This window comes from Blennius ocellaris, assembly GCF_963422515.1.
Source record: "Blennius ocellaris genome assembly, chromosome: 9".
Lineage (NCBI taxonomy): Eukaryota > Metazoa > Chordata > Actinopteri > Blenniiformes > Blenniidae > Blennius > Blennius ocellaris.
Window position 1 is genome coordinate 4,546,102 of NC_137658.1, and position 27,763 is coordinate 4,573,864.

At 44.2% G+C, this 27,763-nt stretch overlaps 1 protein-coding gene across 1 annotated transcript; it reads right to left on the reverse strand.

Annotated features, from left to right (window-relative positions):
• Positions 1-1,937: 1,937 nt before the first annotated feature.
• Positions 1,938-25,531, reverse strand: apln (apelin). Its single transcript, XM_080501941.1, has 3 exons — positions 25,446-25,531; positions 10,874-11,046; positions 1,938-5,793 (listed from the first exon to the last, which is right to left on the reverse strand). Exons 1-2 carry the CDS (start codon positions 25,510-25,512, stop codon positions 10,880-10,882), a joined length of 234 nt encoding a protein of 77 aa, XP_080358067.1. The 5' UTR covers positions 25,513-25,531; the 3' UTR covers positions 1,938-5,793; positions 10,874-10,879.
• Between the last annotated feature and the right edge of the window lie 2,232 nt (positions 25,532-27,763).

Here is a 27,763-nt window from a genome sequence, read left to right on the forward strand (position 1 = left end):
GACATATCCATAGTCTCCCATGCATGCTCAGCATTAATGTGCGGCATGCTTAGTATGCACTATACAATCTGGGAAGGCTACCTGTCACCGCTGAAATGTTCCTAATGGATGAAGCGTTGATTTACATTTCCATGCGCACATTGCGGTGAATAAATTTATATACAGGATGCAACTGAAGGAAAAGGTTAATGGTCAGAGCTATCAGATAGATGCGTTGCGGTTTTGCTGTGTCTTCTTTAGAGTTTCAGGTCAGTTTGTGGGGAAATACACAAAAATGTGAGCTGTGCATTTTAGTTAATCTATGCTATGGTTTGTTGATGGCACTGAATCCCAGCAGGGATCTTTTGGTGTGGAGTTTGCATGTTGTCGCTGCTGTGTGGGTTTTCTGCTGCTTCTTCCAACAGTCATTAAGGAAAGGAACGATAAATGATGGAAAACAGGCCTGAGTGTGTTTGAGTGAGCGTGTGTCTCTTTGTTCACCCTGTTGGTGACTTGTTCCCGAGTTTAAACCCAACGTCAGTTGGGAGTGCTGAAGGCCGTGGATATGGAAGATAGATAGAGGAACTTCATATCGTTTCCAGAAGTGGCGCGGCAACAAAAACCCAACACTTTGCGGGTTCTGGGAAAGGGGGTGTGCGTCGTAGAGCCACTTATTTTTGTTTGTGCTGAAATAACTAAACAAATGAAGTGCTTTTGGGTTGACTTGAATATCTTGGCCGACCCACAAGTTAACATCACTCTGGTTCACTGTCCGTCCGCCTGTCTTGGATTATAATAAATGCTCCTGTAGTTGCCTAACAGTAAAGATTGGCGGCTCTGAGGTGCTTTTTATGTTACTTGCGAGCTCGATCTATCTGTCTCTCTCTATCTATCAGCGCACTTAATTCTGAATAACAAAACATGAGAATAAATTAAGCAAATTGAACCCTTCATGAGGAGACGGACCAAAAGCCTTTCACAGTAACACGAGTTTATGACGGGAGAGTTGGACACAAAATGTGAAGTGTGTTGCTTGGAAATAAAACCCACTAATTACCGTGATTCCTTGATGTTTTATCCAGCAGCAGCAGAAGTCCCACAGTTTGAACCATTTGTTTATGCGCTCTTCAGGAAGAATAGATGGAATATACGGTATTGTTCCCATGAGACTTCAGACTAAAAACATTTTGTTTGTCGACATTTTCACTTCCACTGGCATTTACCTCCAGGCACCAGTGTCTTCTTGCATTACTGTAGATCCACTATTTTCCCCCCATTGTAAGCAATTTAAAGTATTTAACAGCCAGAAAAGACAGAACAATGTGTTTTCTTAAAATAAGATTTTTAATATTACTTATTATCATAAAGATATATTTACACACTTTACAGAAATAGAAAATAAAAACACAAAGCTACGCATGAAAGGAAAAAATAAAATAAGTACTCCAAGAGCTAAAGCTTATCTTTTATAAATTAGAAACCAAAAGTTCAAATATGTACACAGTATTTCAACCATTTCTGATACACTTGTTTTATTTATTTATTCATTTATTTATGTCATTTATTTTTGCCCAGTTCAACATCAAAACAGAGACAGGGACTGTACATTTGGCCTGGTGAGTAATATGAGCACACACCATAAACAGAATATAAGTTTCAGGAGTAATACATTGTCTTTCAAATGGTTTCTGCTTGAGACTTAGTAACACTGTTGCGATGGCGTATAAGCCTACAGACTGCATTTCTCCTAAGATTGTTCTGAATGTAGCTGATCTCGGACACAGTGGTTACATAGATGGAGAACGTGTCACAATCAAGGCGGGGGGGGGGGGGGGGGGGGGGGGGGGGGCGGTGGGGGCTGTGCTATTCTGGGTGTAGGAAGTCTCATTTTGAGGCTCCGGGATAATGACAGATCACAGTCATTTCTCACAGGAGGGTGGGGGGGGGGGGGGGGGGGGGGTAAAATCTAGTTATCCTTTGGGTTGCCCAGCCAGTGGAAAAGTGTGAATGCATTGGATTAAACATCAGCCGCATCACTCGATCCTGCAGACACCCGCCCCCGAAGGCCGACATGAAAGAGTTTTGATGGGCCTCAAGATCCACAAGGTAAAAATCATGGAATGTGTTGCGTTGCCGACTCTTGTTTCCGCTTCAACAGTAAGCAAAATGTTTGGTTTTGTGTTAAAAAAAAAAAAAAAAGGTAAAGTAAAACATGATAAAAAAGGGGTGTGTTTTGGGGAGGGGGAGGGGATCTTGTGTGTTCAGCTAATGTTATAAAACCTGCTGCCAGTTTATCCTCCTCTCCATCAATAACATGTCTATCTCCACCCATCTTTACACACTCCCAGGCAAATGCATTTGGACAAAATGAGGAATTAAACACAGAAGGGGACAAGTCTGCAGGGCAAACTTTGTAATTTTCTTTTTCGGGGGAAACATGCTAACAAGTGCATAGGAACATTACTCAGGCCTTGTGATGGTCACAGAGAAGAGCAACTGGAGAGAAAACATTGAGAGGATAGGAATCGTTTCTCTTGGGTAAGCCTTGCTGGTAAAGACCATTAAGGAAAATGGTTTTGCTCCCCGAGCATAATGTATTGGTTTACCATTTCAGTTTGAGCCTGGACGTGCTTGTCCTTCCACACCACAAGGCCCATTAACCTGATGTGCAGGGGAGGGCTGTGGGCTATGATCTACAAGAAAAGAATGCCTGAAAGCTTTCACGTGTCCACGACATATTGTGCTGCAGACTACTTTTCTATTTTGTTACATCCACAAAAGATACAGCTTCTCGCACTGTATTCAAAAAGTAAGCTTTGGACAACCAGCTAGACAAGAATCAGACAAAAAAAAACAAAAACAAATAAAAATAAAGAAAATTGTCACAATACACTGGAAAACCATTCCATATCAACAGACTCTTGTTTTCAGGGTGTATTTTTCCAGCAGCATAATGGAATTGCAAAAAGTGCAGCCTTGCAAACCCATACAGAGAAGTCTTGGAGCAAAGCCACGTCTATTTGTTGGGGCAAGTTGACACCGGAGGCTTTGGATCAGTGGGATATTTGGCTTCTGATTTTTATTTTATTTTGTATTTTTTTTTTTGGGGGGGGGGTTCAACTGATAACCAGACCAAGATCAAGAGAGGGTACTTCGCATAAACATTGGTTTGCTCTGGTCTCTGAAAGGGCAGCGTGGCTGGTGCAGATGGTGAGGATACATTCATGAAAAAACAGTGCGAATACAGACGTTGCTCGGCTCCGTAGCAATAACTTCTGAGATGGGGGGGAAAAAATTGATTTGAACCCCGATGTCATGACCCAGTCTGCTTCCAGCGTCCCAAACTCCTGCGGCTTTGAACTTTCCTCCCCAGCTCATATCTTCCTACTATCTTCCCCAATAATACATGAGACATCCTGAGCAAAGCTGTCTCACTCCAGAGGCGCATTAATGAAATCTACATCTCTGTCTGAGAGGGTATGAAAAAATAATGGTGGAACTGAAATTATTACACTTCACAGTGCCCTAGGATTTAATACATTTTTAATCACGGTGAGCTTGGCTGGGTGGATTACCACTGTGATTTTAGACGCTCTCTTAATAAAAGCCTCTCATGCTGGGGCTGAGAAGACTTGCATTTTATTCTACTATTTGCATGAGACATGGCGAGAGGGAAAAAAAAAAACTGCAGGAAAATCTAGGTTAACGTGTCGTTAACAAGGGAACGGGGGAGTTTGCCGATTGAATCGCAGCAGATCGAAGTCAGATATTCACCTGAATTTATGATGTAATAAACAAAATGTAATTAGGAAGTTGCTCTGCACACCTAATACAACAATTGATGAACAAGTGATGGCAAGGTGGCTGCTCCACAGGTCACGGTCCTAATATGTTACGTGGTTACACACCGAATCAGCAAGAGGGGGGGGGGTTGGAGATTGAAAAGGGGGAAGGGTGTGGTTTCTGTCTAAGCCAATTTAACAATGAGCTCAGACTAAGTGGCCCCGGCCAGCCTTGGGGAGATCCATCTGAGAAAGATTAACTCTTGGATTTAATGAGTGTAATGATCAAAGCCACGACCACCTGTGCTGTGGAAGGGGGCAGACTAGAAAGGCAACTGTACCCAACAGAATGTAGTGGAGGGATCATGAATCTGAATAAATCATGGCTATAATGGCGTTATACATAGATGGAGCGTAAAGATACAGTATACGAAAATATGCTCATATAAGTCTTAAATGTACTGTATGATTGTGTTCTGTTGAATAAATGCACAAAATAGACTGCTCTAGTACAAGCCTATATCACAGCACCCTGAGAAAAAGAAATAAAACTAGAACACAGAAATAAACATTAACAGTAATATATTCCAGTATGATGGAAAGGCATAGCATTTCGTCAGTGAAAGATATCGGTCAAAGGGTAAAACCAGCCATATGCTCAATATTAAAACAGCCAGAGCACGAGTGGAAGGCTGATCATGGTGGCTTTGAAACTGATTCTTTTTCTTTCATTCTTTCTTTTTTCTGCCCTAATTTAACTGATCCTCCTTGCTAACATCGTCTCACGTGGGATTTCTGTTTGCAATAATTTAAAATGCATAATGAGTATCAGTGTATCAAGACTTCAAACGAGAGGTAATGTGTTTCTTCCTAACCTTTCATTCGCTTCGTTCCTGGCAGCATTGTGGAGAAGGTTATTATTTGGCACTTCATTAAAAGGCGAGCCGGCCCGTCGGTAGAAAGGACCGCCACTGCCAGTTAACAGTCGTGTAGAGCAGCTGCACAGGGCAGCAGTGTGGTGAGAAAGCTGTGGGATTGGGAATAGGATTGGGATTGGGGGGTCATAGGACTCATCCAAGGTGGGACATGTAACAGTAACCTTGAGCATGTCAGTAAACCCCTCCCTCCCTTTACAAGGCGATAATGAGTTCGGAAACACCCAAATAGCTTTGGATTAAAGAATAAAGGAATTATTCTGTTACTTGAATCGATTGTTTTGACAGTATGTGCTCACTTTTGAGCCCATCGTAACGTAGCATGTCAACCTGCTGTCGCTCGGAGGTACAAAGCACCATTAACAATGAAAATTAAGTCGTGAGTGTGATGTCGTTCAGGTGTGACGCCTTTGCTTCTCCATTTTGAACACAAGACCTTTTATTCCTTTTGTGCAGCAGAATCCAGAGTATCGTAAGTGATTCCGAACGTGACCTCCTGTCAACTGGCACAACTGACACTGCCCCTCTGCACGATGAGCACCCTCACCCTCTGGAAAAGTTAAGTAGCTACACAGCAATGAAATCAGCGGCTGCGGGTAACCTTGGATCTGAGACGTGGGAACGCCACGTCGCGGAGGAGGGACATTTAAGACTCAGATTGTTTTGACCGGGCTCCCTCTTCACCACATGTCATGCAAAGTGTGTGAGACACTTAGGGAGGTCGTTATGATTGGGCTCTATTAAGCAACTAATTGAAGAGAAAAAAAAATAACTTGGGAGAAGACAGAGATAGATAAGTAGTAGTGAAGGAGTGAGAGTAAGAGAGACAGAGAAATAGAGTCTGGTAGCTCGGGCTCAATACCCCCCCACCCCACCCACTTTTCCCTGCCCCCAATTCCTCCTAGAGCTGAGGGTGAGCGGCTTGTCCTGATTTTTTTTTTTTTTTCTGTGTGTGGACGGAGTTGCTTGAAGAACCAGCAGGTGCTATGGACATCACTCTTCAGGCTGGGCAAGCGTAGGCCCTTCATTGCAAGGCCCCCCAAGGCAAAGGAAGAGCATAGAAATCAGAACCTGGGGGAGGGCGCTCAAAACGGTGCCTGCAAAAACAGAAGAAGAGCACAGAGAGCAGCATCAGTGGTGTTGTTTGATTTTCTCACCATGCAGTCATGCAGAAAAGACAGGGCACAGTCAGTATTTTCAATTCTTGTTCTCCCAACATTGTGATAGATTTTTATCACGAAATGTCACAGTGAACAATGTCAGAGGCTCCTCAGTTATGTTTTTAAATCACATTTCACGTTTCAGTTCATGACATTTTTCTTATAAAAGCTAAAGCTGACTCATTGGGACTTAAACACATGAAACGGATATGTAGGAATAGAATTGTTGAGATCCTATGGACAAGAATATTCAATATTCAGTGAACCCTTTTGTGTTTGAAGGCATAATTAGATTAAAAAAATATGTAGGCCCACCAATTCAATTCTTCATTAAAGAAAAAAAAAATCTACTTTTGGTTGAGTGCCAAGTCGAGTATTAAGGAAAAGGTAAATCCGCTTTTTGGGGGCAGCACTTATGCACGTTTTTGTTGCAGTTGATTCATGACCGTGTTCCATGTTCCTGGCAATTACATTCTCTATCAGCTAAACAGAAAGTTTAAAGGTATAGTAGAGGATTTTCTTCTTCCGGGTGGATCATCAAAATAACTGGTCCTCCCAATTGTCAATCATTCTGGTGATATATGACGTAAGCCCGTCGTACGTGCTCGTCCCTGCGCGCAGCTCACTCCACACGGTCCTCATCAAGCCGCTGGCCGACCCGACGCATTGTTCTCGGACATTTTTACACAGTTTCACCCCCTCTGGTGCAAATCTTCTTGTAAAGTGAGCTTATGTGAGCGATGCCGACTTGTGACTTGTAAACAGAGCGTGCACGAGGAGAACTGGGCTCGTGCATGTCTCTCGCACGCGTTTTAGTAGGCGTTCCGTCTCGGGAGCAGGTACAGCGTTGCGCATGCGCATTTTTTTCAAACGGTGGAGAGGGCGGTTCTTTCCTAAAATTCCTGAAAATCCTCCTGTATACCTTTAATTAACCCTGTAAGAGTTGGACGTTTTTGGAAAAAAAAAAAAATTAAGAAAGAAATGTGCGTATGTGAGGTCACATGCCACTTTGGTTTCCTTTTTTTTTTTTTTTTTTTTTTTTAATTGCACAAGTGAGCACATCTGTTGAATTAATTTGTGAAAATAATCAAAGATCATCATCCAAAATTAGAGGCAGGAAATCAACAGGCTTTGCATTTGGAACATCCCCGGGTAGAATTTACCCAACAGACTTGAAAACATGCCTTCTCCTTTTTTCTTTTTACTGGATCTCTGACAACCTTGTTTTACTTTGACTTTCTTCCTCTCTGCTGCTTATTGCATCATTTTGAGCAGCGCTGTTGTCCACATGGCCGTGCACATCATCTGCTTCCTGCCTCCCCGGCCCTGCACTGCTTGGAGATGGTCATTGCACACAGGCGCACCAACCACCATCCCTTTATCTTCTTTTTCCACCAGACATCAATCATCTTCAGTTGAAAAATATTCAAAGAACTTCATCAACAGGGAAATAATCTCCCATCTTTCAGCTCTTTTTCCCACGACCATTGACGAGTGGCTGCATTCCGTTTTAACAGTTCAAAATGAATAAAACACTAACCGACCTGATATTTCTTGTGTCAACTCGCGAGGCAGTGCCCATTTTTTTTCATCGTGTCGCACACGTTTCTAATCCAGACGTTGCACTCAAAGCACACATGGCGGTGATTTTATCGACTCTGGACTCTTTAAAAGTATATCCAGGTTGGCTTGTTCTCATGAAACTCTGCCTGAACTTCACATTGTCTCTCAGCTTGGCTCCCTCGCTCCTCCGCCAGACTTCTAGCGACACAATCTGTCGTGGTGTCGCTGAGCGAAATGTTTGGGAAAAGGTTGTTTCTTCCAATGGTGCATTAAAAGTCTCGTAATGTTGTTATTCTGCCAAAAGTAAAAATGCAGACGTCTCAACATTTCAGCGCTTCGACAAAAGCTTTCTCTTTGCTACACCTCGCGTTATCTTCCGGTGGAATCGCTCAAAAGAAAAGGCTCTCCCAGACATGTTCCTACCAGATTTCATGGTCTTTGATTGGAAATTGCTGCAGGGAGTAGGAAAACAACTGTATGTCTCGCTGCACAACACAGACCCTAACATTACGTTACGCTCGGGGGAACTGCATCACTTCTTGACAATGAGGAAATCTTTCATCTTCCCAGGTCTTTTATCTCCTCCTGTCCTGTGATAATATCTGAAGATCCAGACAACAAGGTTTCATTCACTGATAAGAGCCTGCTCTTATTTCAAGAACACATTTTTCTGTGGTCATGTAATGCCACCAGAACAGACGTACTGTATATCTAAGCCTCATCGATGTGTATTGTCGTTTGTTGCTGTCCTTTGTGTCTTTGTGTCCATGAGATGATCTCAGTGCAGCAGCCCGCCTTGAAGTCGCACTGCATCACGTAGTGAGCACCTCCAGGAGACCTGCTCTGCATCGCCGCGACGGGAGAACTCTCTAAAAGAGTCATTCGTGGGCTTTCTCTCACTCGGGGCCACGAGGGGCTCGCACAAATTGCCTCCGGCTTTAAATCTGTAATATCCTGTCGTCTTTTAGACTGTCACTGGCATGGCTTAGATCCAAGAGTTGTAATAGCATGGTTTGATGTGCGTCTACTCAGATGCTCAGAGAGGATGACCCGGGTCGCCGTCTTTCTTCTTGGAGGTGCTCACATCTGGAATGTGTAATGCGGAGAAATCCTTTCTGCCTCAGGTGTCATAAGGAATAAAAGATGAGCTGCTTTTGACACTGAAATGAGGTGATGTTACTAAATGTCTCAGACGTTGAGGACGGACACTGTCGAAGCGATTATTATTCCTGATCTTTCTATAAACAGCGCCGTAATTACGTTTTGGGCAATGATGACATATCAGTCTGACTGTGTACGAGTCCCGGTCCTCAGCTGGATGCTTTCATTGAACTCCTGCTTTGATCAAACAAACTGCAACTCCAGCTGCTTCCAGAGGTGGTTTTCCCATCATCAGCACAAAGTGAGGATGAAAGCGGGGCATGTGAGGGAGAACGGAGACGTTTGGGCTGATGTGTCGTGAGAGTCGATCATTGGACAGATTGAATGTGAACAAACTTCAGTTAAAGTAAAAGTTTGGAAAAAATCAACTGCGATCAGTGCGACAGTTTCACTGATCGTCATGTAAAAAAAATTGGAATTGCTATCTAGAAACAAAGTGTAGCATTGGCAGGATATTTCATAAAATGACACAAGCCGCTCAGTCAGTTTGTGTGATTTCTGTTTCGTCATCTGACCACGACCGTATGACGTAAAGCCAGGATGGTCAATGCAAATTTCAGTCATGCACCATTTGAGATCTTTTCTGTCGTATTAAGGGAGACAAACAAATATATTCTCACCGTGTCAAATTTATTCACTTGCAATCTGTCCAGCTCTTCTTGTGGATAATTTACTCAGTGAAGGTTTGTTAGCGCTGTCGGTAAAACGCTGCTAATGGACAGCCAGATTCCCACTGCTGTCGAGTTGGGGTAAATTGGCATGTTATGTGGAGAGAAATCCTTGAATGAGGTGAACTCTGAACTTCGCCAGAATTAGGGGAGCCTGAGAGGGAAGTGGACAAAAAAAAAAAAAAAGGAAAACCTTCAGCTGTTGTGGTTTAAGTGGTGTTTGCGGAGAGAGCATTGTGACTCACTGAGCCGTTCAGTTTTACAGAGCTTCACAACTTCCTGAAGCTCCCCTTATTATGTAGCCAGCATTCTGGCACTGAGCATAAGCTCTGACCGCTAAACTCACAGAAAGGATTCTCACATTTTACTGGCAGACTGGGAGAAGTTGTAAGGCCCGCGTTTGTCCGTTCAAGTGAAGACTACCCTCCCTTCATCTCTTCGCTCATTGTTTTCACCTTTGTTGCGAGCGTCTGGAGGCCAGTGTCAAACACCGAAATGACTTCGCCCAGAAAAATACCATAATCACCCATAATTCGCCGTACATTGTGAAAGGCCTCGGGCTGCTTTGGAGAATAGCGCTCCCAAAGTCTCTGGCTTTGATCCCTTTTCCCTAAAACTGATTAACCATGCCCTGACACTCTGTGGCTGCGGCTTCCTCTCGCGACAGGTTTAATTTATGGTGGACCTCTGCAGATCAGTGCGGTATGGTCGGCACCTCCTGCAGGGATATTGTGCCTTGTGGAGTTTCTCTGTCTCTCACAGCGTCTGGGAGAAACGCGCGGTTGTCTTCAGTTCACAGTGACGAGCTGACTTCAGTGGGATTGCCTTTGTATGCCCTTGGTGGTATGTAATTGGCTATGATATATTTTTGTTTCTCATTTAGGCTTCATTTGTTTTTGTTGAAATGTAGAGATATTGTTTTGATTCAGGACAAAAAGAAAATCTGTGAAAAGTGATAAGTAAAATATTATCTCTGATTTTACTCGATGTCAAGTCAAATAAAACCCTCAGTAGAAAATCAGTGCAGCCAAGAAATCTAACCCTGCTCAGTATTATCTTTGGAATAAGTGTGTTAATTGGGTAAATCAGACAGAGAGTAAAGACTTATTCCAGCCGAATTGACTCAACAGGTTAGGTTTCTAAGTACAACTCTCTTTCGTATGAGGAAAATAGATGACGTAGATTTAAAAAAAGAAAAGGCTCACTCCAAAATCTACAAAGACATGCCGTTGTTTTTCATGCCAACAATAACTTCCTGGCATTAGACATTAATCTGGGTCCAATGGTCATTATGAGCATTTCCACTGTTCCTTTAAGAGTTTTAGTTTGTCATCATCAAAAATGTCCGAGCTGATTCTGCACCACTTGCCATCACTTTCTCCCTCTGAGAAAGTCCCCTAAGATGTTGTCTTTCCTCTCTCGTCAGCAGATTTGATTTAATTTATATCGGGAAGTACTCTAGCTTAGACTCTCCTGAGAATTGTGCAGCTCTGACTTGACAGAAAATTGGTCCAGTGGGCAAACATGTTGTACTGCAGGACACTCGGTTCTTAACTGCATGTTTCTTGTTACGTTTTCTCAACAAAACACGGACATTTTTTTTTTCTTTTTGGCGTGAAACTCACCTTGCTCTAAAACGGCATGGGCCCCTTGTGGGAAAGACGGGGCCGTGGGCGTCTTCTCTTCCAGCCGGCTGGTCTGTGGGTCTGACTGCCCCGTGGAGGGTTTTGCTGGACCACTTTTCTCACCGTAGCCGCCTCTTCCAGCTCTCTGCCATGCTCCGTGGAGGCCATCGGACCTGCAGGACACACGGCGGAGAAAAAAAAACCCAAAACGTTCAGACACCTTAAACTATTTCCTCTACGTTAGATGATGTTTCACAACTGCATTTCACCCCCTGGGTATCACATTTTGATAATGAGCCAACTCTATCAATGCTTAAAGGAAAACATGCAGCAAGGCCGAAATAGGGATTACATTGGTAATGGATGAGGAAACAAGAGACATGTATAGATAAGTGTGTGTGGGCCCCTCGTAGCCCACCCTGCAGTGTAGTTCATCAAGTCGATGCGGTCCAGTGCAAAACACAGCAGATAGAAGCAGCCTAGAAACTCAAACCCTGCTGTCTTACGTCTCCGTCACTCTCTCTGCGGATTACAAACACCACCTCACACCAAACCTTGCGGAGGCGCATCCTGTCGCTGTGTTTGATCCAAGCCCAGTGATGAGTTTAATGGCACAGTGTGTCTCACAGGGAATGTGTGAATGTTTGAGGCGTATAGTGTGTATGGCTTTACGTGTGTTTGAGAGTGATCCCAGATGTTTTCAGTCACCTCTCAATAAGTGTGGCCTGATCCTCTTAAGCCCCTCTTTTCCAAATGATTTGGTTCCCCTCCGAGCTTCTCGATGACCTTTCAACCCATCGCAAACCAGCAGACCTCCTCTTAGAAATCCCCCCGAAATTTTGTGAGGAGTTTGCTTTCACCAATGTAATCAGATATTTTACACAGGTGATCTTTCACATTATACCTCAGTCCAAAACGCAGTAATAGACATGTTACAGTGGGTCTGATAAAGTGGTGAAATGTCACAGCAACTAATTATAATAGCCATCAAATCAGTGAAGCATTGTGAGTCTTAATTAATAAAATGTAAAAGATCATTAAACGTGTAGAAAAACTTCAAGTATGGATCGATTTACATGAACTCTGGGTCACATGCAGTTTTCCCATAAACCAACTCAACCAGTGTCACTAGAGATATCGTCTCTCCCAAAACCACTTTTTTAACTCAAAACCTTCATTATTTCAAGGCAGACTTCAACTGAATTTTTCCTGAAGTTAAATACACAAAGTGCTCTTTTCTCATACGAAGGGATCTTCACCCATCGCCTCTGGAAACGGAACAAAGAGACTTTCAGAGCCAAACTAACACATTTTCTTCTTTGTGCGTCCCCAACCGCAAACCTGATTGACATTGTTCACGTGAGTTCATGACATTCCTGTCTCCCCTCGTCGCCACCGAAAGACGGGCACCATTTTTAGAATTCCCCAGGGAATGACCTTCCTTGGCTTTATGAGAGCCTGGGTGAGGACACAGCTTAAGATAAGTCAGCCAGTCGACTGCAGCCGCTTGTAAAAGCAGAAAGTATACTGAGGACAGCAGTTGAGCAGCTTAGAAAAGCCATGATGATGTGAAGTTCACTTCTCCCTTAAGATTCTTTTCAATGCTTACTGTATTTAGTGGCGGCAGAGTCATGATATTAAATGCTGTTATAAGAGGAAGGCACAGCTGCAGCCTTAAGGATGCTGCCTCAGTTAAACTTTAAAGAAAAACCCTCAAGTTTGTATAATAACTGTGATCCTCATAGAGCGAGACTTTTTCTCGAGTGCTGAATTCAAATGAGCATTGAAGAATAGGTGAAAAGTCTTTGCAGCCTCAGTCAAATAATGACCTTCAGATGTGGCTTCATGAAGTTATTTTCAAGATAACGCTTCATTTGAGGAGGAAAAAGGAGAAGGAATTCTCGCTTTCAGTTTGAAATTATGGTGAATTGCATGACTGAGCCAGACAGCTTGTTGAATGTTTTCAATGTATATCCCTGAATTGCCAGACATCTCAAGTTCCATTTCCATGCTAATCTCCTTCCGCGAGCATATAACACAGTATATTTGTGGGCTAACACTGGGCGAATTCATTTGCAGCGCGAAGAAAACCTCTGTCGCATATTTCCGCATCTAATGCCACAAAATCACATCTTTGCCCCCAGGAGCACTAATCTTCACATTATCCTTTTGTTATTGTTCCAGGTACACAGTGAATGAGCAACGTTCAGACATTCTGCAGGCGTTCAGCTCATTTCTTTTAAATCCAGGGGCTTGAGTAGATTTTGAGGCAAGCACAAGTGTTAAAGGGAGGTCCTGTTTCTCCACTTTCACTACTGAAGACATGCGTGGCATTTACATGCAGGCCGGGCACAGTATTACAAACATGTAGCCTTTAATATTGAAGGTAACTTCCCTTTTAGTATTTTGCACTTTTGATCTGATCGAGCTTCTTTAAATTATATTTGAGTTATGAGGTTAGTCCTGTTATGATTCTGTTTGTGATTCTTTGTTTTTTTGCCACACAGAGAAATCTGGTTATTCATAGCTTCCAATTATGAAATTGTTAATCTGATTTGACTGTAGATCTCGTAAACCACTGGTTTATAGCAGACTTTGTGTGACTGAATGCCAACATTGTGTTGCAGATTTTTCTTATTGCTCGTAATGAAAGACGGGAGCAACGGAAAGAAATTAACCTTGTCCTCCACTTTGGCCTGTGCCGTTGGGAGGCCGTTGTGCAAAGAAGCAGTGGATGAAGATATTTCATGGAGGCTGGTGAGACAGGATTAATACAATGTACAGAATGGGAAAAGAAAAGAAAACTCCTTTATGACTCCCCCCTCTTTGTAAACAATGTAATGAACAGCACGAGTTGTTCAAACTTTCTTCCTTTATTTATCACTCTGATATGGACTGGTCTCATGCTGCTCTTATGTTTTTTATAGTTTCCTTTTCTTTTAGGTCAACTGACTAAGATCTGCAGGTAATAATAATAAAACAAACCCCAGCATCTCTCAAAAATCTGCAAACGCTGAAATTGGCAACTTTAAAAACACGACGGTGGCCAGAATAATCAAGTCCATGCAAGCGGGTTGATTGAGAGGTGCCAAACAGTGAATCCGGTAATTGGAAGAGCAGAGCACTTGGACCTGTCGAAGGCGTGCAAGGCTTTGCACCGAGTTGCATGTACTGCATGGAAATGAAAGATTGTAGGAGACGTCTAAACCGTTCCACCTTTCAGCCACTTCAAACACTCCTGACTGCTACATGAAATGAGAGACACTGTCGGTGTGAAAAGTTACAATAAATCTTGTGTCAGTGTTTGAAGCTTTGAAAGACGCAGTCACAGGCACCATTTGTCCATCAGTGAGCCGCTGGGTTAAAGCAGTCTGACGCATAATATGTCTTACAGTGGTACCTGCAGTAAATAAGAACTGCAGCTTATGCTTTGAGTGACAGGCAAGTTTAACAAGTGCACGAATACATACGGAAAGTCACACACTGCGGTGCGAGATGGTAAAGTAATTGAACCTCGGTGCGCACACACAACTCCTCTGACAGTCCCTTTCTGGGTGGCTCAGCCTGTCATAACCCCGGGTCCATAATGAGACAATTTAGATGTCTCCCGCCATGGCGAGCTGTCAGCCACTGCTCAAGCGTCGGGGTTTGAAGGGAGAACATCTCGTGAGTCTCCCGACAAATAGCAACCCATCCAATCTGGCTACTGGATGGAAAAGTGTAATGAAAGCTGCTAAAAATAAGCCGGGCCCAGTGATAACAGTGGCAGTATAGATTTGCTCTTTCAGGCTGTGGGGAAAGCATCTCAGCGTGACAGACACAACGCAGTATGTGCCTCAACCCATTTGCGGTGGAATACCTATAGATTGAACGTGGCAGCATCTGTTGCTCCTGGATAAGATGTTATGATTGTTTCCATGGCGGGTCCATCATTGGTTAATGCCTATTCCATCTCCATAAACAAAGATATCTCACATATCTTATTGCCCTGAAATTGGATCCAGTTGTTGGAGCGTCTTATTTGATCTTTTCCCGTGAGAAATTCTTACGGACACGTTCGGCCGGTAAAACAGCAAAATGGTAAGATAATGTATGTCTCCCGGTTATAAGTGTCTTATCTCTACCTTTTGTTGACCTTGGAGCCCCAGCTTTGCCCTCTTTACACCGAATCTCAACATGTCCTCCCTCACTTGGTAATTCCCTAATTAAAGTTTCATAAAAGGGGAATTTCAGGAATGCCTTGGTATTAGCGCTTGCTTGCGTCTCTGCTGCCTCCTTTGAAGGGAGAGGAGTAGGTGTGTGCACAGGAGGAGAGGCAGAATGGATCAGGCAGAGAGGAGAGTGGTGGACTGTGTCACAAAACTGACCAGACTCGTGATGAACAACTGCCGGTCTGTTCCCCTTTTCTCCCCGTCCTAGTTTCATCACCTTCTGCAGTGATATCCGTTATGTTGTCTTTCTCAAATAGCCGGCACTCTGTCTTATCGCAGTCCGCCCAGAAGTGGAGCACAAGACAGTTTATCCCTGTCGAATCTGCAGCAGTCGATCGCTGGAGCCTGGAGAGGTATACGTCTTCCTGCACCAGAGGAGTGGCTCTGCTCGATTTTGATGCCAATTTAATCAGCAAGTAGGAGTGAACTGTACATCACAATGCATGTTCAGTACGGGAACACAGCATGGCAAATGGGCAAGAGCTGCCTATTAATAATTGTAAAGCTGATTTGTTTATACAGACTGCCAAAATGACCATATAACAAATGTCCACACTTATGAATGCAGCCATTGCTTTAGCAATTACACTAAATCAGCCTGTGAGTCTCAGTACTGCAACAAGTACACACGCAACAAACTGTTGCTGCACAATGTGAACACGCGGAGTGAAGAATGGTCACACGAATTGAATCCTAGCGATGTTTAATTTTCTTTGTCACCACTAATTGATTTGCTGTCGCCTTGAATCTTATCTGTTCGTTTACTCGTATTGCTCATCACTCACAGTCACACTGATTAAGAATCAATTGTGTACACTCTCCCAGATGCATTTTTACGGTTGGCTGAGCTTTTCAAGTGTACCCTTCCCCGTCTGTGTGTTGTTGTTTTCTTTTTTTTAATCTCTCCCTACATCACCTATCCGACACCTCTGCATCAGGCCGGCAGCAGGTTTTGCAGACATGAAGTGTAAACAAATGGCTGGGAGAATGAGTTTGTAGTGACTTGAGGTAATAAGTTAACTGTTACCTAATCTTTAAGCCAACTTGTTTCAATCTCAAACGTCTCATAGTTGACCAAAGCTTAACAGAAACAACCGGTTTGAACAGTGGTGAGCAATTACATTTACAGTGCCACTTTGGACCAGCCAGTAACGATCAAATGTGTCATCATAATGTATTATCACCACTTTAAGTTGGGACTGACTCCAGTACTCTGTGATTCTGAAGATGATGAAGCTTTATAGAAGGTCGACTGTAGAGATTTTTATGGAATTGATGACATACACTAGATAATCCACAGCCTTCCAAGTAGAAGTTATTTATTTCCCTCTCATTGGTGAAACATTTTACTATTACGAAAGATTAGCATTCTTATATCAAGATTTTCAGACATGATTTAAACATAAAATGTTTTGAAAATTCGAGAAGGCTGCATGTTTTTTGTTTGTTTGTTTGTTTGTTTAGCCCTTAACCAAACCACTATGTATTAACGATTGAAAACAATGTTCTGAACATCCCTCTTTGCTTTATTATCCAGGTTAATACTGAGATCAAAAGTACATCTCATCAGCACATTGCCCCTTCTAACTTAATTAATTCAATGACGACACTCCCCCCATGTAATATTATCGGCATTGCCATCATCCTGAGATGTAGTTTACGTTATGTGCAAATTAGCCATTGTTACATTGCTGACTTTGCTGTAAGTGGGATAATAAATATGGTAAATATTATACATGCTGAATATCAGCATGTTAGCATTGTCATTGCAAGCGTGCTGACATTAGCGCTTTGCTCAAGGGGACCCTTGTTTCTAGTTTCCATCGGTGCTGAGGGTCTTTCAGTTTTAAACCTTGATTGCATTTAAATTGGAAATGGTAGCAATCTTTTTGTGCCCTCGTCACAAACATGTGATATGAAAATGGCCCTAACCCCTAAATCTTACTCATCCCTATTCATGACAGTATTGTCTAGAAATACACCGTGATGCCTGGGATAATTTGTGCCAAATATGCAGGTGGTTGTATCATTTATGTGCATGTATAATCCTTAAGGTTTATCGGAACAATATTTGTGTCGGTGAGAGAGAGAGAGAGGAAGGATAAATACCCTGGTGTGTGTAGCCATGGTTATAACCATGACGTTGGAGCAGCAGGCCCTCTGTCTCCATTGCGTGCCTCCCTCCTTCATTCACTAAAAGGAGTGGAGTAGCTTTAGCTAATGAATCCCTCTCTAGCATGCCATTACCACAGACATCCTAACGCACACAGCCAGACAGAGACACGTTATGGGCAGAGATGCTCCCACTGCATAAGCACATTAGAGGATCAGGGTTATTAAGCCACGGATGAAATGTGTTAATTGTGCCAGATACAAGCCAAACATTCTTTTAACCTAGAATAAGCCTCAGTGTTGCGACAGCTTCATACAGTGGATTTGTTCGCAGCCTGACAGCTTCCCCACGCGCTCATCCTGCACATATGGAATGGTGCCTAATTCAGGAGGCCGTCCCTTGTTCATCTTTCACAATCCCGTGTTTGAAGTCGGAAATGCTGCCTGTTACATGCTTTACCAGTAAGTCTGGGCCTTGGCAGAAACTGGTACCAATTGCTTGCTGACTTTCAGGCCACGTTACCATGGCAGCCACCATGAAAGGCGCTTAGTTTGGAGCAAAAAGAATGACATTGTCAGCCGAAATCAACCTGGTTCTCGGTTTACAAATGTCACTGCACCGGCTCTGAATGGTCGACCCCTCCGACTGGGTCTGTGATGTTTTTAACCACCTCTGCGGGCTACCACACTTGGCCTCCGAGTGCTCTCCCCAGAGGAGGGGGGATTGTTTTGGTCATGAGCCCTTTCTTTTACTTCTGTCCGGGACTATTTGATATGCAGCATTGTTGTGCCATGATAATGCGAGGCTTGTGGCTGAGCTGAAGGCCGGCTTTGTCCGTGCAAACTTCTGTAAGGAAACTAGAGTGCATGAAAAGTTGTTGCCGTTACTTCAGCTTTTAAACTTAACCCCTAGTCCACCTTGCTCTGAAAGTTACCCACCCAACTCTCAGGGAAAAAGGTTCTGAACTAATTGAAAACAAACTGCGCGGCCCTCTGGCTTGTAGCTCTCTGCAGATGTTGCTTTGAGTCAATCAGCGGCCTGTGAAGTGTGCGGCTATATATGCCCCCGAATTGGAGAGTGTATGAAATGATGAGGTGTGAGACTCCGTACTCTGCTATGATCAGAGCGCTGTCAGTTCAAAGGGCCGGCGGCAGCATTGAGCCAGTTAATGAAGCCACTGACTCCCCTTGACTGCGTGTTGGTTTGCTTCACCATCACACTCCGGTTGAAGAGGTGAATGTGTGGCTACAAGTTTACTGCAGGTTAGGACCTGCCGAACATGGGCAGTCTGAGTGGTAACCGTAAAACCCCCCCTCTGAGGGGGGGGGGGGATGTCTCGTTTCGCAACTTTCCACTCGGTGTGCCGTTGCAGCGAAGTGCGGGAGCAAGGAAGACACCGCCGTTACTGTTTCCGTTTACTGCAGCAGGGTAAACCTTTACGCATGGCAGGGTACCGTCAGTAGGTATGGATACCAACCGTTGCCCCAATCTCCAGAGATTGCGCGTCAAGGGCAAAGGGATCCTCCAACCTTCCGTTTCCATGGGCACGCTAATCAGATGTGAAACACAGCCCCTCCCTCTCCTGTGCCATCACTCCCCCATGCTGTGAACCTTTTCCCATCTGAGATGTGGGAAAAAAAGGAGTGAAACAGAAAGAGGGAGAGCAGCGATACTGCGCAGGGTTCACTGCAGCTTTAAAGCCCGGGGAGACCATCACCTCTCCCAATGGTATATACAGTGTTATTAAAGGAAAATCGCATCAGCATTGCATCAGACTGTGATGACGCTCAAGCAAATGGGAGAACACAAAACAATAGCTCAGGAATGGGAGTTTGAGCTGGATAGATTACCTTCTAGATTTAATGCAGATATTTAGATGTGAGTTTGTTTTTTTGACGTTTTTTTTTTTAAGATGTACATAAGCTGAAATGAAATTGACTTTTTAAAAGTGCTTTTGTCGCGCTTTTGTGCATTTCTGCTGAACAGATTTCTCCTGATATAAGTTTTATTATTGTGTACTGAGCATAGGCTGGACCTCTCGGGCAAAGGCACTGCAATGAAACTGAAGAAGCAATCTCGTCACACATATTTAGTGGAAAAATAAAAATCGTAAAGACGTTTACTGACAGGTTCAGCTCCACAGGGCTGCCGGTGAGCGAAAGTTCAATCTTTATTGGCCCTCTGTGTCCACAAGGTTTTCATCCGAATAAACTGTTTGCCTGATGGGGATGCATGTTTATGAATTCCATATATTGCTTAGCCCTTCCATTTTTATAAACATCTGCTCATGTTCAGGGTCTCCAAGTGCCTGATGGCTTGTCCTCCTCCTCCAGTGAACAAGACAAGAATCCTGCCGTGATCCAGGAAACAGTATTTGTTCAGATCTGCACTATTAGTCAGTGGCAGATCAATTGATTGACCGGGATTGGAAGCGTATGTGTATGCGTGGAATCGTTTTCCGGTAAAAGTAGTATTTTTGATCAGACAGATCTATTGTGATGAATAATGCAAGAGTTCATAAATTAATTATAACCATGTTGTCACGGAGAGGATCCCATTGTGCGGAAGACCAAGTGTATTGTTCCTATTTCCATGTTTTAAGCATTTGATTTAAGGTGAGAACACAAGCTACACGACAGTCTAGAATCTCACGAGATCCAACACAACATCTTATAATTCTCTCAGCGTGAAGGAAACGTGCACATTGTGTTGCCTGAGGCTTTGAGTTTAGGCAGATCCCAGTGGGGGCGTCACTAAATGAACTGAAAATCTTCTTAAGTCCCACTACACTTCCATTGCCCCAATCCACACCGCGCCATCTTCACAGCACTGAAATCCCTTGTCTGACTCACAAAAGCCTTGCAACAGACAGCTTTGCTGCACTTTTAGCCATATGTGAGATCCGCGATGCCGCCTATAGATGGTTGACATCGCCAGGCGAGACAATTCTCAACCACATTGGATTTTTCTAAATAGTTTAATTCAACTATGGTAAAATTCTGATTTTCCAATGTAGAGAACTTCTCTGAATCGATATATAGAGGTCATATTTTCTTATTCTGGGGTCCCACAAATTGAGCATGAAAGTAATTAAGGCACCTGCATTCCCTAAAACCGCAGTATTTATTATGTGGTCTGGCAGCCTGTTAATAAAAACGTCCACCTAGATCTTGATCAGGAATCTGATTTGCTGCTACAACCACTATAAATGTAACACTTAATGTTCAAAAAGAGAGTCGTAAATCACCTTAATATTGGAAACAGGCACAAAACAGAACAGTTTTTAAATATAGATATATATGTATATATATCTGGCACTAATTAAGTTGTAAGGAGTGCCCCAGGCCTGAGGATAGGGTCTGGTGATCACATCAGGTCTGGTTAACACAGGACCCTTCCACCGCCTCTTTCCCCCTCAACAGGCTCTCCACCTCTCGCCCCAAAACTAAAGGGCCGTGCCCTCAAAACTCCAATTGTTGCAGTAAAAAGGAAATGCCGCTAACATAGCTGAACAGACGTTTTCTTTACAGATATTATTCCCCCATAGGAAATCTTACAGGTAGGCCAAATCACCAGCTGTGAACTTTTAAATGTCGCTGTGGCATTTTCTTTCTCCATGAAAATGTCGCTCAAACAACACTTCAGCTCCCAGATAGCCTCTTCCTGTCCACCCCTTTTATTCTTCTGTCCCCTTGGACTGTCTTTTACTACCTATTCCAATTTCTTTTCCTCCCTTCCCTTCACTGGATTTGCTCTCAAGGGAAGATCTAAGTGAGTAGATTTATTCATTCAAAGAGTTCTGAATTAAATTACAGCAGTCACATATGCCAAAGTCTTCAACATCTGAGCTCTCCGGGGAGCATTCACCCAAAGGTTAGCCTTATATCCCTACCAAATGAGTTATGATTTTTCACTAAATCTCTTCCTCAACTCCCACTCCAGAGCAATTATTTGCGAGTGCCATTCACCCGGCTCATGTTGGGTGATATCATACAGATGTGAAGTGCTTTATCACAGAAAGCCTCTTTTCACTGGACCCTCCAGCCGCACCGAGTTGTTTATCACAAAACCTGGCAGGGTTTGGCAATTTTCATAGTTTCATAAAGTGATCTGAAAAATTACTCATGAATGAACAATCTTCTTTGGAAATCATGATTTCAGCACTTCATCACATACATCTCAAAAAGACATTTCTATCAGTTTAGAGTTTTGCAACTTTAACCACAGAAATGTGAAGCTACAGGTTTCAAAGACACGGAAAATGTGTGCAAAATGTTTACACGCCTGTTGAAGTGAGATAATTCCTGATACAAAAACCATCATATATGTCATTTTAAAGTTAACCAAACCCTGGGGACAATGGAGCGCTGCCTGATGTACATGAGTGTGTGTAAAAAATGAGCGAGTAGTTCTTAAAATAGTTCCCAAAATATTGAGAATTGAACATTTTAATCTATGATTTTATCAAGGACACAATGGTGTGTGAATGGATGAATGTGATGAATCATGTAAGGTGCTTTGGGGCTGCTCAGCGAAAAGGTGCTATATTGGTGAAGTCCATTTATCATTTACTTTTTTTGTTTTTCCGTACACTTATTAACTTTAACTGCTGTAAAACATCTCAGAACAAGAGAGCAAATAAGGCAATCTCTAAACTTTGAGTGAACGCCACTAGTGAAAGCCATATGTGATGAGCCCTGCACCCAAAATTATAAATAGTATGAGGAAAATCTGTGGCTGTGGACAAAAATCCCCTCTCATGGCCACTAAACTATAATGTGAGGATCACAAAAACATTGGGTGTATAGTTACTATTTCAGCCATGTGAGAATACAGAAGAGACACACAAACAAGAGGAAAAACAAATCCCTCTTAACTGCGGTTACAAACTGAATCTGCATGTTTGTGTCTAAAAGCTGAAAACGATGCTGCAGGTCATTGGCTCTGCTTCCTCGTAATGCTGTATCAAGATTGTATCCAGGTGTGTGTGTGTGTGTGTGTGTGTGTGTGTGTGTGTGTGTGTGTGTGTGTGTGTGTGTGTGTGTGTGTGTGTGTGTGTGTGTGTGTGTGTGTGTGTGTGTGTGTGTGTGTGTGTGTGTGTGTGTGTGTGTGTGCGCGCGCGCACCAGAGAGAGAAAGATATAAATCAGGCTGGTTCAACAAGCTCCTACGCCTTCAAAAGAGAAAAAAAGAGGCGCTGTGATTCTCCGTAATCCTGTAATAACCTTTCCACGGCTCCCCCTTTGACACAACGTGTTTGCCCACTGTTATTATGTTATCCCTGGACATCTGGAAAGGTTTTAGGTGCTTTTCTTTTCCCCACCGCCGCCATAATCACGTCCACGGGCACAAGCCCCTTCTCTGCATTAGAAAACCGGGCGTTATGATTTAAAGCTTCCTGGTAAAGGTTGGTTTACACCTATGGATGTTGTTTAAGATGACAGTCAGGCCAAACTCGATTGGTTTTGTGCTTCTGCGCGCTTTAATGAGTGGTTGTATGCACTGTTGCTCTCAATTCTTTTTGAGTTGTACTTTGACCCGTGACACTCGGTTGATCGTCTGAGCGCGGCTGGCAAGTACAGTACGAATGCATGCTGGTGCCTTTGGAGCAGCCAGCCCCAACAATACATCAAAGTTTAATATAGAATAATAGTGCTGCTGACAGCTCTCATAAAATTGCCCCCTTTCCCAAAGCAGACGATTTCTCTGCCAGATAATGGCTCTGATCTGCCCATTCACACTCGGCACAGCCTCACCTGTTCCACCTGGGCTGCACAGCAACTGCACCTGTGTGTGTGTGTGTGTGTGTGTGTGTGTGTGTGTGTGTGTGTGTGTGTGTGTGTGTGTGTGTGTGTCTGAGCCAGCTGCTATTGTTTTTATCCTGCATGTCCCCCGGTGAGCATTGGCAGCATGTTTCCACGTTGGGGAAAAAAAAAAAAAAAATTAAGCTTCGATATCTTGTAAGAGGCCGTGACAGACGCAAGAATGTTTTGCGAGTGAGGACTGTTTATATCCCAGCCTCACGAGTTGCACAGAGGGAGGAAGAGCGATCGGCCTCGGAATGAATTATGGATACCACATGTCTAAAGCTGAAGCCCACTCTTCAGCCAGAGTGCTTTTCAAGGATGGGTAATTGAAGTGTGCTGCTAAAGGATGCTAATATTACATAGAGAAGGCCACAGCAGCTCTTTTGCTGTGCTGAATGAATATTGCGACTAGCTTTAGGTTGTTGGGGTGAATTGCCTGTTGCACAAGGAGTTTTTAGTTATATGCATCGAGGTGGCGAATTCAATGAAGGCTCACACTTCCCCACCCTATACGGGTCCTGTATCCCTGGGTCTTGCTCGCACGCTCTGGGTATCTCTCGATTGCATCTCTTCTTACTCAGACACACATGTACACAACACACACACACACACACACACACTCACACACACACGCACAATGCCTGAGAGAAAGCCCACTGAACTAGAAAAGCGTTTGTCTCAAGATGAAAGGCTTCACACCCACTGCCTACATGCAGAGCCTCTTCCGACACCTTCCCGCGACAGCGCATACTGTAGCAGAGGCTTGTGCTACGCAGACACTCTCCAGCTAGCATCCCTCCCCACACCCATCAACGCCGCAACCACGCTTGCATCCCTTCCCCTCTTTCACTCCATTTCTCTCGCTTCCCCTCTTGTCAATGGAGCCCTGATACTACAGTAGCAGCCAGGGAACACAGAGGCGCATAACCGGGCATGACTTGAGCGTTGAGAAGGATAAGCTCCCTTGAAAGCCCCGAGGCGCAGCAGCCCTTGTTTTTGCCCGTCGCCGGTGTAGCACGGTGGGCTCTCAGGCGTGGAACATGCTTAGCCACACGCAGGGCGTGAAAAACGACACTGACCATGATGCTAGATAATTGCTTCCCATTTACTCATGTGCTGAGAGACAGAGAGCCTCGGACAAAAATAGCATGTCGCTGTAACGAATGTGCTGGGAAGCATGGGAACTGTGAGTGCTCTGGCCGTGGATCGATACACAGAGTGGACACCATAAAGTCTACACATCGTACAACCACAATCTGTTCAGCACCTAGCAACATTCAGCCTATAGAGCATCTCATACTGTGTGATGAAAGGGCCTGCTTCTTTCACTGTGTGGTGTATTTAGTCTTTTTTTAATTTTTTTTAAAATGCTAAATCATATAACATAAGCTCCAAATCCATGCTTTACAGCATCTTATAAAATATAAACACAACCTGTCTGTGCTTTCTAAGCAGCTGCAGTTGGTGGGTAGGTGACAATCTCAAGAATAGTCTAGACATTTACACAGGCCTAACTGTTGTTTTTTCACACTACAATGTTACCTGCATCAAATCTGCAGATTTCCAACGGTCTCCAAACTGCCCCTTTAAGCCACAGTTCTCCCAGCCTGTTTTCTCTCCCATGAGCAACCGCATCCCTATACATTTGTCCTCAGTCATTGTTTTTGTTTTGTTTTGTTTTTTTTAAATCCAAATCATAGACATTTCAGGTCCGCGGTGGAATTGATATGTAGTCCATCTGTGGCTCCAGAGACGCAGCAGCACTTGCCTGGATTTTATCTTGACAAGGCATCAAGCCCCTCCAGAGGCAATCCATCCACCTGGGGATCTGTGCTCCCCTCATCTACGCGTACAACAATTACAGTCCTCATTATCATCACCACAGGAGGCACGTGCACATATATAGGTGCCGTGTTTGCCATGCTGCACAATCACAGTCATGTAGTAGTCATATAGCTCCCGGGTCAGGTGGAAGACATCAAGCCATACATTAATCAGGTCCATTCCACCTCACACTACGTGTTCCATGCATATCTTACATTTCATAACACATACATTCAGCATTATCCATCATTCAGGAATAGCTCTCCATGGAAAATGTCCATCAATAAAAAAAAATAACCCTCCTCATAATCTATTTCTTTCAAGAGTTACAAGCCTACATAAAGGTGAGGCAGGGAGGAAAAATGATCAATCTGAGCTCGACCCTATATTCAAGTTCACCCATAATGCAAAGGCAGTACAATAGCAGACAGTATAACCACTGCAGTGCAGTACTATATACAACCAGGTGCTGATATTCCTGCCTTTTAGAGCCCACACAAGCCTAACCATGCTGGGTAACTGATCAACTACAGCAGCCTGCACAAGCACAAGGCAAACAGAGAGAAATAGAAAGCAAAGGAGACGACCGGCGACGAGGCTGGCCGCTCCTGTACTCACCAGCACTGGCAGAACACAGCAGAGACACCAAGAGCACAATCACCAGCGTCAGGATCTTCACATTCATTTCTGCACTCCCCTCTGGCTCTCCGCTAGTCACTCGCTGATATACTGTAGTGGTGTGTGTGTGTGTGTGTGTGTGTGGATGGGAGAGAGAGAGTGAGAGAGAGAGAGAGAAGGGGGGAGAGGGGGGGAGCAGTTGAGCGAGCAAGAAAGAGAGAGAGAGAAGGAGAGAGAGACAGAGAGAGAGAGGGAGAGAGAGAGAGAGAGAGAGAGAGGGAGACTGCTCCTGTGTGTGTTATAAGTGAGTGTGTCAATTTGTGAGTGTGTGTGTGTGTGTGTGTGTGTGGCTGCCTGACTGTGCCTGTGTATTTGTCTAAATGCGTATTTGTATATCAGTGTGTGACAGCGCCACTCCAAGACTGAAGGCACGTCTTTATCTGAGCTCTCCCACAGAGGTGTGTGCGCGTGTATGTGTGCGTTTGTGCATGTGTGTGTATGCGTGTGTCTTCTTTTCTTCTGTCAGAGAAACGACAGCTCGAAATCCAAGTTCAGTGGAGCTGTGAATGTGCTGCAAGTCAGCCTGCAGGTCTGCCTGTCAGCGTGCCTCCGTGAACGTGTGTGTGTGTGGAGCTGTGTGTGAGTCCAGTTTGCCCGGGATAAGAAGACCAGTTGGTCATGTGGCTTATGTATCATTGACTCTCTGGGTCACGGAAAAGCCACCCACCATCTCCACCCCTTTTCCACAAACATGCAAGTGCACACAGCTAAGGAAGAAGCAAAAAGGAGTGAGGGCAGGAGGGGGAAATGGGGGGGGGGTGGGGGGGGGGGGGGGGGTTGGGTAGTGTAGGGTGGGGGTGCAAAGGGGGGGAATGCAGGTTTATGATAATACCCAAACAGATGCTCTTGTTGAAAAGTCTTTGAATTGCAAACAGGGCTGCTTGCCAGGAATCCAGGAATCAAAATACCAGCTTATGGGGGGAAGCAGATGAAAGAAGGGAAGGTGTGAGATGAGGTTCATGCCTTCCTGCTTTTGTATCTACAACCGGCTGAACAGACGTTTTCTCCCTCACACCATTCTCTACCTTTCGGCGGCGCTGGCCGCCCCGTCTCGCTAAAAGACATAGCTCAAATCACTCGCGCCGTTTGAAGTTAGTGTCCGTGACACTGGGAGTAACTGCAGGAAAAAACTTATCAGGCGCTGCCCGATTCCATCACTCCTGCTATTTGTTTCTCTGCCCCTGAAGTCATTTGTTTTATTTTGTTACACGGATTATATTCTTTCCATGAACAAAAGCCGCATGTAAACCAACACCCCGCACAGCTATAAAACAAGTCAAGTTAGGTTTTTTTTTTCATTTGTTTATCGGACAATAAACAGGAAAGGTTGCATTTCTTGCTGTGAATTGTGAGAACTTGCATGTAACCACTCGCAGCACAACAACGTCTCTTATCTCGTTCGGCCATAGAGCCACATCAAGGCGACAAGTTTCTACATCTCCACTTGAGAATGAAATTGTTTTGGAAGGACCATAAATTTTGTATGTTTTCCGTGATGCGTGCGGAGAAGAAACGGCAACACTGAAGTCCACCCGATTACGACATTTTATACTCCACCCATGGAGTTGGAGCAGCGGAACTCAGAAGGCTTAAAGAAAGTGGAGAAAACTTTGAATATAATTGCATTGCTGATATGGGGTTTATGTGGAGTCTGTTTACAAAGGTCTGAGTCCCCCAAAGGGCTCCGGTGACACATGATGGATGAACCGCCTTTGGTCACAACCTCCAGATACAACCCCCCCTCTACCACGGCACCTCCTCACAAGCCCTTTTCTATGTGTTGTCACCAAACAGTCACTTCAGTGGCGTAGACCTGAGAAGAGGGGGCCCTGTGACCCTGGACTCCGCTGCTCCCGCTTCACAGAGCGCGGCCATTGTCTGTCCAAGGCCTCGGGTCCCAGAGGCCAACATGTCTGTGCCACCCACTTGAGATCCAACAACAAGAACACCTTCCATTTTTACATGCGGCACTTGAAGCCTTCACTCCATGTGAAGCAATCCTCTCACCTCAGGGGTGGCCAGACACCCCCCCCCCAAATTCCCTCCCCCACTCCTTGACCCCCCCGAGGCTAAAGATGCTTATCCAGGCCTGTCCTGTTTTTAGCTGAGAGATAATTCGCCCAAGTGCCTTTAAAAAGAATCTGTTCACAGCCTTTTCTCTGAGCTTCTCACTGATCACTGACATAAAGCGCTGGTAATTCTTCCCAATCGTACTTAATGACAGATACCACAGATTATAGTGCCTTCAACCACCCACT